The sequence below is a fragment of the Sceloporus occidentalis genome, unplaced genomic scaffold (assembly GCF_023333645.1).
Source record: "Sceloporus occidentalis isolate IW3139 unplaced genomic scaffold, rSceOcc1.0.p SCAF_1, whole genome shotgun sequence".
Lineage (NCBI taxonomy): Eukaryota > Metazoa > Chordata > Lepidosauria > Squamata > Phrynosomatidae > Sceloporus > Sceloporus occidentalis.
This window is the reverse complement of record NW_028316981.1, coordinates 9135060-9149789: the sequence shown is the minus strand read 5'-3', so window position 1 is coordinate 9149789 and position 14730 is coordinate 9135060. Positions and strand designations below refer to the sequence as shown.

At 48.7% G+C, this 14730-nt stretch overlaps 1 protein-coding gene and 1 pseudogene across 2 annotated transcripts in view; both read right to left on the bottom strand.

Moving 5' to 3' along the window:
• Positions 1 to 14135, bottom strand: part of LOC149320638 (uncharacterized) — a 30128-nt gene extending 15993 nt beyond the window's left edge. Inside the window, exons 1-5 of the mRNA XM_089503274.1 lie at positions 14089 to 14135; positions 11594 to 12106; positions 4035 to 4146; positions 2556 to 2641; positions 2231 to 2351 (exon numbers count right to left, since the gene is read on the bottom strand). Coding sequence (XP_089359400.1) covers positions 2231 to 2351; positions 2556 to 2641; positions 4035 to 4146; positions 11594 to 11920 — 646 coding nt within the window. The 5' untranslated portion in view covers positions 11921 to 12106; positions 14089 to 14135. The remainder of the gene's footprint in view (positions 1 to 2230; positions 2352 to 2555; positions 2642 to 4034; positions 4147 to 11593; positions 12107 to 14088) is intronic.
• Positions 1 to 14730, bottom strand: part of LOC149320635 (uncharacterized) — a 171939-nt pseudogene that overhangs the window by 75870 nt on the left and 81339 nt on the right. The gene's annotated exons all lie outside the window — the stretch shown is intronic.

The following is a 14730-nucleotide window of genomic DNA, read 5'->3' as shown; positions in this document are numbered from 1 at the left end:
TAAAATTTAAAACATACAAAGTTAAAATTAATCTAAAACCAACCCTCTCATGCCCCAATAAAACCAAGCCTTCCAGATCTTTAAAGGCCTGTTTAAATAAAAATGTCTTTGCTTGCCTGCGAAAGGCCAACAGTGAGGGGCTGTGAGGCTTGGTGGGGTATTACAGGGCATGTATTCCAAATTTCACTACCTAGCTGTGCCACTGTCAAAGCTGACCAAAAAAAGTTACCCTGTCAAGGTAAATTGGACAATTTCTTCTCAGGGAGCTTTGGTAGGTACAGTGGACCTGGACCTGGAATCTGTTCCAGACACACACACACACACACACACACACACACACACACACACCACATAAGGTGAATAATGCATATGCTCGAGCATCATTCATTGTATTGCAGCGCGGCTTCAGTCTAAGCTGAAAGTCGTGTATAATACGTCCGCATATGGTGCGGGTGCACTGTACAGGTACAGATGGGCATCATCATCCCATCATGTTTGTGAGTAAAAAGTTGTTGCCCCAGGAGAAACATCTGGCCACAATGGAGGAGCGCTCAGCAATGGTCTGGGCTTTATAGAAATTGAAATCTTATCCATGGGAAGGTTTGTGTTATGAACAGACCATTCGCCACTATGTTAGTTGAATCACATTAAAGATATTAATGGGAAACTACTACAATGGAGTCTCTTTCTCCAAGATTTTGATTTCAATAGGCAACATAGTAAAACTCAGGAAAATGTTGCAGCTGATGCACTCTCTAGGCAACCCAAAGAGGGAATGAAGATAAGTACTGATGTGTAATGAAAAACATTTGAATGAATAAGTATATCCATGATGGTACAAGAGGAGAGTGATGGAGTTCCAAGGGTAATGTTAACTTAGGAAGGTTATTGAATCATTAAAACTCTTTCCTCTTTGTTGAGATTTCTTTAGGAGACCTAAATCAGTGCTGTACAGAGAATGATTTCCAAGGGGGGAGGTGTGAAGGAAACCCTTTGGAACATCTGCCTGGCAAGCAGCAATCAAACTTGACAGGAATGGTTTGTAGACAAAACGTCCAACCTATTCCAGTGGAAGCATATGGGAAAGTTAAGTACTCTGTGAAGAGAAAATCTGTCAGTTTAAAGAGGAGAGTTACCAGAGAGAAACCTCAGAGAGAGGTTGAAGAGAGGTCTGAGCCACCAGCTTCAGATGGGAGGGGCTGGGATTGTGAGATCTAAAACTTGATATAACTAAAGGGTTATTGAGTTAGAACTTGATAAAGACAACTTATTATTATTGGTATAACAAAGGTTACAGTTTGTTTTCATATAATCACTAATACTAATATTATCTCTGTGTTAAATTATTCAGAAACACACTACCAACTAACTACACCATCCTATTTGGACACTGAAATAAACACCACAGTTCCAATACCTCTAAAAGAGACATTTAGGGTAATGTAACCTTTACTCATAGGAGGTCTCTAAATTAAATGACAAAAAAGGTTAACCAGGAAAGTCTGGTACTTGTAAATATGCAATTTATGGATATTCACAAGTACGTGACTTTCCTGTTTAGTCTTTTTTGTTCCTAGACCTCAGACACAAAGAGGTGTCTGGTGATTGTAGGTAGGAGATAATGCTGAGGAAAAGACAGGAACAGGGCTTTTTATTAAGGTAAGACTGACAACTAGTTTAAGGAGGAATAAGAGATTGTAAGTTGTCACTCTAAGTTGGAAATGACTTGAAGGCACAGGGAGAACAAAGGGACCCAGGAGAAAACCTTTTTGAGTTAAGTTTGGATTAATATCTCAGTAGAAGATGCACTGTAATGCTGATTCTCCATTGAAACTAACTAGCTCTTTCCTCCACACCAGGACTTAGCTTTCTTCTTCTCTTTCAAGGAATGCCTGGGCAAGTGATGGCAGCCACTTCTTTCATGTCCTCCCTTCACTGAAAAATTATGCCTTTCTATCTTTTGAGGATTCAATGAGAGCAAAGGGACTTAGATACCTAGTGGGACAAGAAAGCAAGGTGTGGCTGCTTTCTCCTTCTGCCTTCTCACTTGCCCTTAAACAATCTTGTCATTTTAGGAGTGGCTAGATGGGGCCACAGCGACAGTTGCAAAAGGCAAATCAGGCCCTTGGAGGTGATACTGTTAGTGGGACTCCCAACATTCCACTCAATGGTCCAAGCTTAGGAGTCTCAGGGTTACAGCTATTCAACCACAAGAAAAAAGGAGCCTTACCTAGAGAGGACAGGATCCCCCGATTCTCCTCCATCACTTCCTGATGAAGGGCCTTTTGGTCTGGGTCTAGCAGGGCCCACTCCTCCTCCTTGAAATACACAGCCACATCTTCAAAGGTCACCTGATGAAACAGAATCATATTGCTTCAGACTGCTCAAGAAAACTGAACTGCTTACAGGATGCCACCCCTAGGCCCCTCAAAGTGTGATGTTTGATGGAAACAACAAATGGGAAAACAAGATTCTGTGGGGACCAGACAGCATTCAAAGGAAAAGGAGCACTTAGTCCACCCTTTTCTTGGCTCACTTGAGATCCTGTTCCCCACCTGGTCTAGTCTTGCAGCATCTGTTTTGAGTCCATCAGGATGAAGACATGCGCTTGAACATATAGGTCCAGTCCTTATTCCACCTCCTGGGAGAACAGAGAAGGAAAGTGAATGTTGTTAAACCTTTATTTTTCCTCCTTCAATGCCCTCCTATGTGTGTGCACAAAAAGAACTAGAAAGTCACCGTAGAATCACAGTAATTCTGAAGTTGGCATGGGTAACAAATACCTGTTAATAAATATATGCAAAGCAAGTAGGCAAGCATCCCATAGCAAATTAAACAGCCCCCAAAATGTTAACAAACTTGAAGGACAAAATTTAGTTGAGAAGATAACAGAGCTGAGTTGAAAGAAGTCCTGGTGCCTGGTTCTTCCCTGCATAGAGAAGAGAGAGGACTGAAGGTGGACTCTGGAGCTTTCTGATAATGAGGACATCATCCCAATAAAGCAGCCCTTCCATTCACCTTTTCTCCCTGATAAACATACACAGGTATACATCAGGTAACCAAGCAGATTTGTTTCTAGGCATTACTGTATAAATATGTGCATAAGTCAACCGCATGTATAAATCGAGGGCAGGATTTGGGATATTTTGGTATGACCTGTGTGCAAGTTAAGCATAAAGCATTGGGGCATGTAACACACGACATAAAAGACTAAGCAAAGGAAAAAGATGCCTAAAAGCTTTAAAAATTAAAGCAGGCATAACTGTTTTTGCTCACCCTAAAAGCTGGCTGGATGAGGAAGGCACTACAGTAAATTTTGGCTGTATAACGTGGAGCAGGTGGCTAAGAAAATGTGCCCATGCCAAATTGCCTGTAAGGGCTAGATTTAAAGTACAGTAATATCTCCTATCAAAAAAAGGAACAATCCCCTTCTCTAATCTCTTGGAGATCCTTTGAGGGGGAGAACTGGAGAGGCCACTAGCTTCTATGCTTCTTATGATTTCCATTTTGGTAGCCAGACATACAGATCGCTGCACTTTTAAAATATACAAGGGGAGCTCGTGAAGCTAGCTTATCTCCCTTTTCTTTGTTTTGCTGGTCACACAGGATCAATAAGAGAATCTGGTAGAAGCTGACATTTAGCTTGCTTTCTGGAGGCAAGCATGCACCACTACAATAGGACAGGCTAGAACAGAATTCCACTCATTCCCACATCAAACTTTATTGCATTGTTTTCTGCAGACATGCTAACTTTACTAGATATTGAAAGTCTATAGTTCTCCTTCAATATCCTCTCAGTGCCAATGTTGCTTTAAAAACCTAGTTACACACAGGATTAGAAGAAAAAGGCAGGCTGGATAGGCATAAAAAGTCCATTTAAAATATACTTCACTGTCAGAGACTTTGTTAACTTAGAAATGCTTCTAATTTTAAAGTGCTGGTTGGGCTATATAAAATGGTTCAAGTGCTGTAAGCCATAAAGCCCAGATATTTCAGACGTAAGTCAAGCAGGAAACTAGACTCTTTGTCCTTACTTATTGAGGAGAAACTTCCTTCTCTGTCCTGCATGATCCACTTGGGATGATGCCTTTGACTGGATTCAGAAGGATACTGCTTTACCTGAGGCATTTCTTCTGCAAACAACTCCTGCAGCAGAGAAGAATTATGAAAAGAAAAGAGGACAAGGTGTTATGGTACGTCATCTTCACTTTAGATGATTTCCAGAAAAAAACCGATATGGCACGCCTAGGTTTATATGACGATGACAATGCTGATGATTTTATTCATTTGTATCCTTTTGAGAGGGGGCAGGGTCTGACAGTGGTTTACAGTAACTAGGGCAAGTACAAAAAAACCCACAAATATAAATATATACACAAATAATATTTTAAAAATAATGTATTGAATGAAACTATCTAAAGAGAATATAAGAAAAGAATTAAACAATAGAAAAGCACATTAAAGTGATTTCAGTAAGTTTGCAGAAGGCAAGGTACTCAGTCTAACCTCCCAAGAAAAGGCGATCCAGATCCCATGGGCAGCCAATTAGAGTGCTCTATCCCTCGTTCCCATAAGATATGACCATGAGGACAGTGGAACACACTCATGTGGGAGAATATAGCCTAACCCAAAGCCAGGGAGAGCTTACCAGCAATGGTTCTTAAACTGTGGGGTGGGTGCCCAACTGGGGTTTAAGATTTGAGGCCCTGATCCTTCCTCCTCCTCTTCCCAAACTTTTTTATGGGTGAAATTTAAACATACCTCAAGTTAAATATTGGATTTACATAAATAAAGCTGTTCAAATTTTCCTGTAGCTGAAGTATCGGCTATGGAGGCAGCGCACAACTCCCAGCATCTCCCAGCAGCACCTCGGGCAAGAAGGAGGATCAAACCTTCTCCACTGGAAATGGACGTATAGCAGGTAAGAACCAATGTGCCTTTTCCCAGCAGAGAAGTTGAGATCCTCCTTAGAATTGGGATTTGCCAAAGCCCTCCCTTATTCAGGGGGTGTGTGCTGCAAAGGGGGAGATGGTGGAAGTACGCACTGAAGGACCCTCCTGCCAAATGCAGCTTCAGCTGACTGGTAGAGGTCAAGCTTGTAGTGCCTGATGAAGGTAGAGGGTGTCTTCCAAGTAGCAGCCCTGCAGATCTCAGCCAGGGGAGCTCTAGTAGCCCAGGCTGCTGAGGTGGCCACACTCCTGGTTGAGTGAGAGACCACTCCTTCAGGTGGCAGAAGGTCCAAATTCTTGTAGCAGGCTGCAATGCACTCTCTGATCCATCTATCTAGCTTCGAAGGAGACATCTTTCTTCCTTTCCTCGCTAGGCTGTAAGAGACGAAGAGGGTCTCCGAGGCTCTGAATGGTCTTGTCCTCTTGAGGTATATCTTGATTTATCTGCGGATTTCAAGGGTGTGCCAGATCCTCTCTAACTCATTCTCCGGGCGAGGGCAAAAAGATGGCAAGATGACGTCTTGGGATGTGTGGAACGCCGAGTTGACTTTGGGTATGAAGGTGCAGTCCGTACGAAAGAGGACGGAGTCAGGTCTGAAGATGCAGAGGTCGTCTCAAACTGATAAGGCACAGAGCTCGGATACCCTGTGGGCTGAGGTGATGGTGGTCAAGAAGAGAACTTTCCACAACAGGTGCTTGAGGGAGGCCTCTTTCAGCGGCTCAAAGGGGCGAATTGTGAGAGCCTCAAGCACCATGTGTAGGTCCCATCTCAGAAATCTGTGAGGCATGGGAGGGGCCATGTTGGTGATCCCTTTGATGAGCCTTCTCAGATGTGGGTTGGAGGAGACTGAGGCTGCATCCTCATGAGGGAGGATGGAGATAATTGCTACCACCTGTCTTTTAAGGGTGTTGGGCCGGAGGCCTTGGTCAATGCCATCCAGCAAGAAAAGCATCAGCGTTAAGGCGGAGAATTGCAGGGGATTGAGGCGCTTGTGTGAACACCACCTTCGGAACGCTCTGAAGGTACATTCGTAAATCCTCTGTGTGGAGGGATGTCAAGAGGCAAGGATGGAGTTAATCACCTGTGACATATATCCATATTGTTGTAGCATCTGCCGTTCAGCCTCTAAGTGTGAAGTTGGAGACGAGCCGGATCTGGGTGGAATACTTGGCCTTGAGAGAGAAGGTCCTGTCGAACTGGAAGCTCCAGGGTCGCTGTGGCCATGGAGACCATCTCAGAGTACCAGGCTCTGCAGGGCTACGCCGGGGCTGCCAGGATCACTTCTTCCCTCTCCCTTATGATCTTGCTCATGACCTTGGTCAGGAGAGAGAATGGCGGGAAGGTGTACAGAAGGGTCCTTGGCTAAGAGAGGTTGAGGGCGTCTATGTCTATCGCTCCCTGAGTCTGATATCTGGAGATGAAGCACGTTGTCTTGGCGTTTACTGGAGAGGCAAAGAGATCTATCTCCGGCTGGCCTAAATGACGGATGATCATGTCAAACACTTCAGGGTGAAGGCTCTATTTGCCCTGATGGATGTCCGTTCTGCTCAGCCAGTCTGCTGTCGAGTTGAGTTCTCCCTGGAGGTGTTCTGCTTCTAGGGACAACAGGTTGTTTTCCACCCATTCCAGAAAGAGGTGCACCTCTTCCATCAGGGATTGAGACCTCGTTCTGCCTTGGCGGTTGATGTGGGTCTTTACGGTGACATTGACGGTCCTGATCAGGCCAGCTCTGCCTCGAACCTTATGTGCAAAGTCGAGCAGAGCCAGCCTGACCGCCCTTAGCTCCAGCCAGTTGATGCTGCGTTGCTGTTCGGAAGAGTCCCATCTGCCCTGTGCCAGGAGGGGTCAGCAGTGGGCACCCCAGCTTCTCAGGCTTGCATCGGTGGTGATTTGAATCTGTTGTGGCTTCCAGATGGGGGAGCCCTTGAGGTCGGCAACTGAGGTCCACCAGTTGAGGGAGCAAAGGACAGGTGCCGGGACTGTGATGGCAATCTTGGACTTCTGAGCGATGGCATCTTGGTGTGGAAGAAGGAGCCATTGCAGAGGTCTTGAATGGAAGCATGCCCCAAGATAGGCAATGCATGGCTGAGATTATGAGGCCCTGGAGATGCGCCAAGGTGGAGAGATTGACAGCCTTGGTGTCCAGGACCAGTTGGGTCATCCGCTGGAGGGAGGCGATCCTTTCGTGGGAAAGGGAGACAGTGCCCTGAGCAGTGTCGATTATCGCTCCGAGGTGTTGAATAGTCTGGGCTGGAGAGAGAGCACTCTTCTCCAGGTTGACGATGAAGTAGTGTTGTTGAAGGGAGAGTAAGATCTTGGCAACGTGGCGGAGTGAGGCAGTGTGAAGAAGAAGGTCGCCCAGGTAAGGATAAAAATGGATGTGGGAGCCTCTCCAGTGAGCCACCAGCACAACCATGATCTTAGTGAAGACTCTGGGCACCGAAGACAGCCCGAAGGGGAGCGCCCTGTATTGGTAATGTTGGCCGGCGTAGGCAAAGCGGAGATATCTGCGGTGGAGAGTGTAGACCGGCACGTGGAAGTAAGTGTGTTGTAGGTCCAAAGATTCCAGATAGTCATGTGGTTGAAGAGCCTCCAGGATGGATTGTAGGGTTTCCATGAGGAATCTTTTCTTCTTGACAAACTTGTTTAGGCCCCTGAGGATGACCCGCCATGAGCCATTCTTCTTGGGGACTAGGAACAAGGTGGAATAGGTTCCCTCGTTCCTCTAGTGAGGGGGAACCGGCTCGATGGCACAGAGATTGAGCAGTTCTTAAATTGCCCCCAGGAGGAGGTGATGCTTCTCTGGGTCCTTGGACTTGGGAGATGGAATGAACTTGTCCCGAGGTCTGGAAAAGAATTCTATCCGATATCCATGTCTCAGGGTGTCGGGCACCCACCGGTCCGATGTCAATCTCTGCCAAACCTGCAGGAACCACTGAGGCCTGCCCCCCACTGGAGGTGACCCATCACGCCTGTTGGTTCCTCCACTGTCCCTTGGCGGCGGCGGAGGTGTTGGAGCCCTTCTGTGGGAAGTTGGCTCGTTGTTTCTGCTGGGGCTTCAAGTCGTCCCATCGCTGTTTGTGCTGTCTGTTGTCTCTAGACTGATAGGGAGGGTTGGTGGAGGAGTAGGAAGACTTGGAGGAACAAAAGGACTGCCGCTTGGATCTGGAATGTTTTCTGTCATCTGACTTGTTGGCAATGGGCAAAGCCTTCTTCTTGTCCTTGTCCTCCACCAGGACTGGATTAAGAGAGTCGCCGAAAAGTCGAGAGCCAAGGTAAGGTGTAAAGGCCAAGTTCTGCTTGGACTTCTGGTCAACACTCCAGTTCTTGAGCCATAGCTGCCGGCACACTGCCACTGTAGCTGCCTGGGCCCTGGCTCATTTCTAGAGGGAGTCTAGTGTGCCATCGGCGGTATAGGCAGCTGCCTTGGCTAGCTTGTTGAGGGACTGCCGTCGTCGCACGTCAGAGACTGGTGAGTTTTGTATCATGTCTCTGGCCCATTGGATGGAGGCCCTTGACAACATAGATGAGGTAGCAGCCACTCTCATAGCGACAGAGCATCATGGGCTTTTTTGAGGGCGGACTCGGCCTTTCTGTCCTCCAGATTCTTCAGGGAGTCCTCTCCCTCCTTGGAGAAGACTGATGAAGATACGAGTGCAGACACCGGTGCATCCACCGGGGCACCTGGAGCTTGTCCATGATGCCTTTGGGAAAATTACAGAGCTTTTTGACCAAGGAGTGGCAAGGCCTGTTGATGGCTGGCTTCTTCCACTCTTCAGTGATGACGTTCATAAGGTTAGCCGGGCATGGAATCTCCTTTAATGCTGATGGTGGCGCAGGAAAGAGGTCACCTGCCAGACGAGGCAAATCAGAGTCCAGAGTTGGGGGCTGTTCCGAGGGCAGCTCTAGGCCAAGGGTCTTTGCCATCTTTCTCAGCAACATGGGGAAGTCCTCTGTTTTGAAAAGTGTGGTGGAGGAGGGAGGAGCAGTGTTGTTGTTGTCCACCCCCTCGTCCTCCGAGAATTCTGGCTCTGAAGTTATGATGTGCTCTGTCTCATCCTCCTCATCCTCATAGGAATGAGAAGAGTGGCGGGCCCAGGTGGAGAGCGTGCTCTATCCTGTCTGGGGCGTTTGGCTGGGGGGAGGCGGTTGGGGGTCTCCTAGCTGTCCTGTTGGTGAAGGGAGTGGCCAATAGCATCCCAGTCAGGGCATCCCCTAAGAGAAGGGGGAACCTCAGATGTCCTCTGGGCTGGCAGTTGCTGTGGGTCAGCCTCCGGTGGGGGCTGGTTTCCCCCTGTCTGTGGGAGATGGGGGCGACTCCCCTGGCCCAAGCTACATAGGGAGCCACCATGATTGCCCTGAGGCAGTTGGCCGCCCCATCTCGCAGGAGATGGCGACCGCTGGAAACATTGGCAAAATCGCCGCATTCCTGCGGCAAATCAAAATGGCGACTGTCACCAGGGCACCCAGGATGGCAGCGGCCGTCCGAACACCTAAGACGGCCACCGCCATCAGGGCACCCAAGATGGCGGACCACTTGCATGTGATTAGGGAGTCCCACCCCTTCCTGGCAGTCAAAATGGCGACCGCCATCAGTCCAGCCCAGATGGCGGTTCCCATCTGTCCTGGCCACATGGCCGTCGCCATTTATGCGGTTAGAGAGGTGCACGCGGTTCTGAGCCTCGAAACGGTACGTGGCCTCCATGTAGCCCTGCATCGGGGCTACAGCCACATGCACTGCAAAACAGCGGCGCCCCTCCTGGAGGCTGGCCAGGCTCGGGATTCCCGAGCGTGGCAAGGGGAGGCCCCTGCTTCAGAGCAGCTCCTGAGGTCACCCAGGCAGTGGTGGCTTGGTTGGGGCCTCTTTGGTGGCCTGCGAGGCGCCAGAGTCGGCGGGGAGGAGGGTGTAGCTGTGGTCTCCTGGGTCCCCCTCCTCCTGGACGGTCATGGTGCTCAAGGGTCCCTCTGGATCCTCCCCCCCTCGTTGGGGAGTCCCCTGGTGGTCACAGACGTGGGGGACCAACTGAGTCAAGAAGGCTCTGAAGGCAGCGGCCCACTCTGGTGGGAGATGGGAGCTTGCCTGGGGAGGGGAAGAAGGGGCCCCAGTACTCACAGTGATCAGTGGGGCCCATGGTGATCCATCCAACCCAACATGGGCTGGGTGGGGGCGCGGAGCCTCGGCAGCTGAGAGGAAAGATCCCTCCTCTGGCCAAGCTCCCTTGGGCTCCTCTAAACCCGACTGAGAAGCCAGCTGCGCATCCGCCAGAGCAAGTGGCAGGGGTGAGGAGCCCACAGCTGCAGAAGGTTTTTTCATAGCAAAGAATCCAAAAAGAAAAAAGTCGAAAGGAAAAAAGTTTTTAAAAGGTGAGGTCTTTCTGAGGAACTAGGAAAGTCCACATCCTGCTAAGAGCAAGGCAGGAAAAAACCTGGACTTCCTGGGTCGCCCCTCCCAGGAGAAGGGGGGGGCTTTTGTTATTCTAATTATGTCCCTGCCTCTAGGAGCTCATGGGAGGAGCAACCCAATTCTAAGGAGGATCGAACCTTCTTCGCTGGGAAAGGTTTAGGTACCACTGCTGTACAAAACATAACTAACACTATGAATTGTGGCTGGAACTGAACCAATAACTAGCAAAGCTGTTTAAAAGGACAGTAATGGGTTCCCTGTAAACAACAGATTAACCAAGAAAGTCAGGTACTGAACAATATCACTATACAACTACGAACCATGAAAAGCGTGTCTACTGCAGTATGGTTTAGGTATATAAAAATGATTGTACAAATCACCAAAGGGAAAATGAGAAATAATAGAACATCCATAATAAAGTCTATTCAAATTTATAAACCGGAAATCTGAAGATCCTGTAGCTTGAAACACTGGAGAAAGATATGAGGTTTGGAATCCTGTAACTTTTCAAGAACCTGAGGTTTGGAGATTCTAGGATTTCAAAAATCTTGAAAATAATTATGTACAACATAAAATTGAAATTTATGGCATCTAGGAGCTGAAGAGACGGCGATTTCCAGAAATCTTTATAACTGTTTCAAAGGATCTTCATCGGTCCATGTATTTCTGCTTCTTATAGAAAGCCCATATTTTAAATCCTGAAGGCATTTGTGAATATTTTCTCCTTTAGACTAAGAATGTGTATTCAGCCTTCTCTCAAAGCATGGTCCAGAACACACTGCAGAAATAATCCAATCTGAAATCACTTTTTTTAAAATTAAAGCATTATTCTTTAAAAACGAAATACATAGCATATTATGTAATAACCACTTTGACTGCCCTGGCTCAATGCTAGGGAATTCTGGGAACTGTAGTTTTGTGAGACATTTAGTCTTCTCTGTCAGAAAGCTCTGCAGCCACAATAAACTACAATTCCCAGAATTCCTTATAACTAAGACAAGACAGTTAAAGTGGTCTCAAAATAAATTATTTCTGCAGTATGTACTGGACCTAAACCTGGCTGCAAACTGTGTCTTCTGGGGAAAGGCAATCCCATCCAACACAGGCTGTATCCCTGTTCCTCGATCTGCTTTTGACTGACCAGCAGGGCTTCTTTCCAGACAGTTTTAAGATAGCTTAAACATCCCTTTTAAAAAACGGTTATGGCCCCTCAAAATGACCGGAATGTAATGAGCTCACCTGCTCCTCTTTTGGCTTTTTCTCCTCTGCCTGGCTCAGGAGGAAGGACTCTGCCAAGGCCACTGCTTGGGAGGTTGTCTCCGCTCCACACTCTCGAACCCAGCTCCCCATCTCTGGGGGAAGGACGGCCAGGAACTGCTCCAGGATCACCAGGTCCATCATCTCAGCCTTGGTGTGTCTCTCTGGCTTCAGCCATTGGCAGCAGAGATTGTGGAGCTGGCTGCAAACCTTTCGGGGCTCTAAAGCCTCCTCCTGGAAGACAAACTGCCTGAAGTGCTGGCGCTGGACCTCAGAACTGAGCATCTTCTCCTCCAAGCTCCTCTGCATGGCTCCTATGGAAAGACGCAAGGCTCTTCTCTTCTGTCCTTAGACTGACCAGAGTGAAATTCTCTCCTAACTTATGGCAGACTTAGTTCGCCATCAGTGCAGCTGGGCATCTTCCCAGATGGCAGAGAAGCTCATTCCTCTTTTACTGGATTCTGTCTCAGGGGAAATTACTGGGGACACCAAGGCCTACAAAGAGAACAAGACATCATGTGAATGTGCTGCTCTAAAGACTCTCTTGAGAAGGTGATGTTTTACAGCCAAATCCAAACTGAAAAGTGTTTCTTGCCTCTGTAAAGAAAGGTCCAACATACACTGCAGAAATAATCCAATATGAGAGTGGTTTAAGTGCACTGGCTCAGTGTGAAGGAATTGGGGGAACTGGAAATTCAAAACTGCGAATGAGAAGTCAGCGAATCCAGAGATGTGACTGTACAACTCCCAGGATTCCCCAGTACTGAGCCAAAGTCAGTGAGGAGAGGCAGTGTCTGTGTGGTTTCCCGCCTTCTTAGCCACAAACCGAGAATATCATCCACATTTTCAACGCAATCTCCTTCCATTTGCTCTTTCCCTCTTCATAGAATCATAGAGTTGGAAGAGACCAAAGGGCTCTGATCCAGTCCAACCCCATTCTGCCATGCAGGAACTCCCAATGAAAGCACCCCTTTTGACAGATGGCCATCCAGCCTCTGCTTAAAGACCTCCAAATAAGTTTTATTATATCTCTGTGAGGCAGAAATGGAGGTGCTGTTCTTTAAAACTTTCCCTCCCTCCTTGCCTCCAAGGCCTTTTGCTGACCCTGACCAAATCCAACCTGGAAAGTGGTTTTCTCCTCCTAAAGACAATGAGGGAAAGCAGGGGGTCTGTTTCTGTGTCTTTTCCTTTCCTTCTGAGCCACAAAAGCCCCCATTTCCAATGCCCTTCCCTCCCTAACATTTCCCTGCCTCCTCCTCCTCCTCCTCCTCTTTGGGCTTCTTCCCTTTCCCTCCTTTCAGGCCTTCTTTCTCTCTGAGGCAGAAAAGGCAATGCTGCTCTCTTCAACCTTCCCTCTCTACCTCCAAGGCCTCCTTTTGGTGCTTGAAGCGGAGGAGGAGGAAGAGGCCCAAGGGACGGTTGTTCCCAAGGGCCTTCCTCCCTTGAAGAGGAGCTGAATCTGCTGCCTGAGGCAGGCGCTTCATCCACTCCAAGAGTGGGGGCCCTTTCTCCTCCTCCTCTTCCTCCTTTCCTTCCTTCTCTCTGGGTCTCTCTGGAGGGAGGGGGCTCCAAAAGGAAGGAAGCCTGGGAGGAAGACCCACGGAAGCAGCTGCAGCAGAGCCCTGGCTTCCTTGGTTCTTCTCCCTGGCCTCCCTCGCAGAGCTGTTGTGGGGCTCATTTCAGGAGAAAGGGAAGGAGGGCCATGGAGCCCCAAAAAAGCCCAGTCCCCAGGGATCCTCTGGAGGGGAGAGAGGGTCCCTTCCCTCCCTCCCTGGCCTCCCTGGCAGGGCTGTTGTGGGGCTCCTTTGCTGGGAAAGAGGAAGAAGAGGGCCATGGAGCCCAAAGGAGCCTGGTCCCAAGGGATTCTCTGTTGGGGGAGGGAGGGGTCTCCTTCCTTCCTTCCTTGCAGCCTCCCTCTCGCTCCCTCCCTAACATTTCCCTGCCTTCTTTGCCTCTTTTGGGCTCCCTTTCCTTCCTTTCAGCCCTTCTTTCTCTCTGAGGCAGAAAAGGCGATGCTGCTCTCTTCAGCCTTCCCTCTCTGCCTCCAAGGCCTCCTCTTTTGGTGCCTGAAGCGGAAGAGGCCCAAGGGCCTTCGTCCCTGGAAGGAGCCTTTGCTGCCTGAGGCAGGGGCTTCATCCTTACCCACGGGAGGGAACCCTTTCTCCTCCTCCTCCCTTCCTTCTCTCTGGCTCTGACTCTCTCTGGAGAGAGGGAAGGGAAGGGGGCTCAAATGGAGGGAATCCCTGGAGAAAGACCCACGGAAGCAGCAGCAGTAGGGCCTTGTCTACCTGCCTGCCTGCCTTCCCTCCCTGGCCTCCCTCGCAGGGCTGTTGTGGGGCTCCTTTTAGGAGGAAGGGAAGGGAAGGGGACCATGGAGCCGCCAAGGAGCCCAGTCCCGAGGGGTTCCCTGAAGGGAGGCAGCAGAGAGGCCTCCTTCCTTCCTTCCTTCCGCCCCGAAGCCCACCGACAAGCCTTGCCTCGAAGACCGGGCGCCTCCTTCCTTTCTCCCGCTGCTCACTCTTCAGGAGAGAGAAGCCAGCCCTCCGCCTTGGCCCCGCCCCTTCCGGCCGGGTCAGGGTCAGCGAGAGAGCGCTCCTAGAGCGGCGCTGCGGGGAAACCGGAAGGAGGGACCGTCTAGCCAGCTCTCTCTTTCCCCTTGGAGGACCGAGGGGGAGGACGCTTTTAGTTTGTTGCCTGCCTTACTTTAGTGAACCCTTTCCTGTGTTGTTCTATGCTATTGATATGTATTATGCTACTATTTCTTACATTGTTTGCCATGGGCAGGTTGACTCTTATGTTTTATTGTTTCTTTGTACAGCGCTATATAAATAAAGCATAGTAATAATAATAATAATAATTAATAATAATAATAATAATAATAATAATAATTTACTGCTCTGCTATTTTCCTCTCTTTTGTTTTCTATGTTGTCGCTTTCGTCTCCGTAATTTCTGCGCATCCTCTCTGCTTCTCTCGCCCTCCGCCTTGATTGTCCCTCATCTCTATCTCTGCTCTTTGCCGCTCTCCTTGGACAACGAAAGCTTTGAGTTCTATTTGTTGCTGCCCATCTTTTCTACTGTCCTCTGTCCTAGTCTCTGTGTCATGTCCAGTCCAAGTTA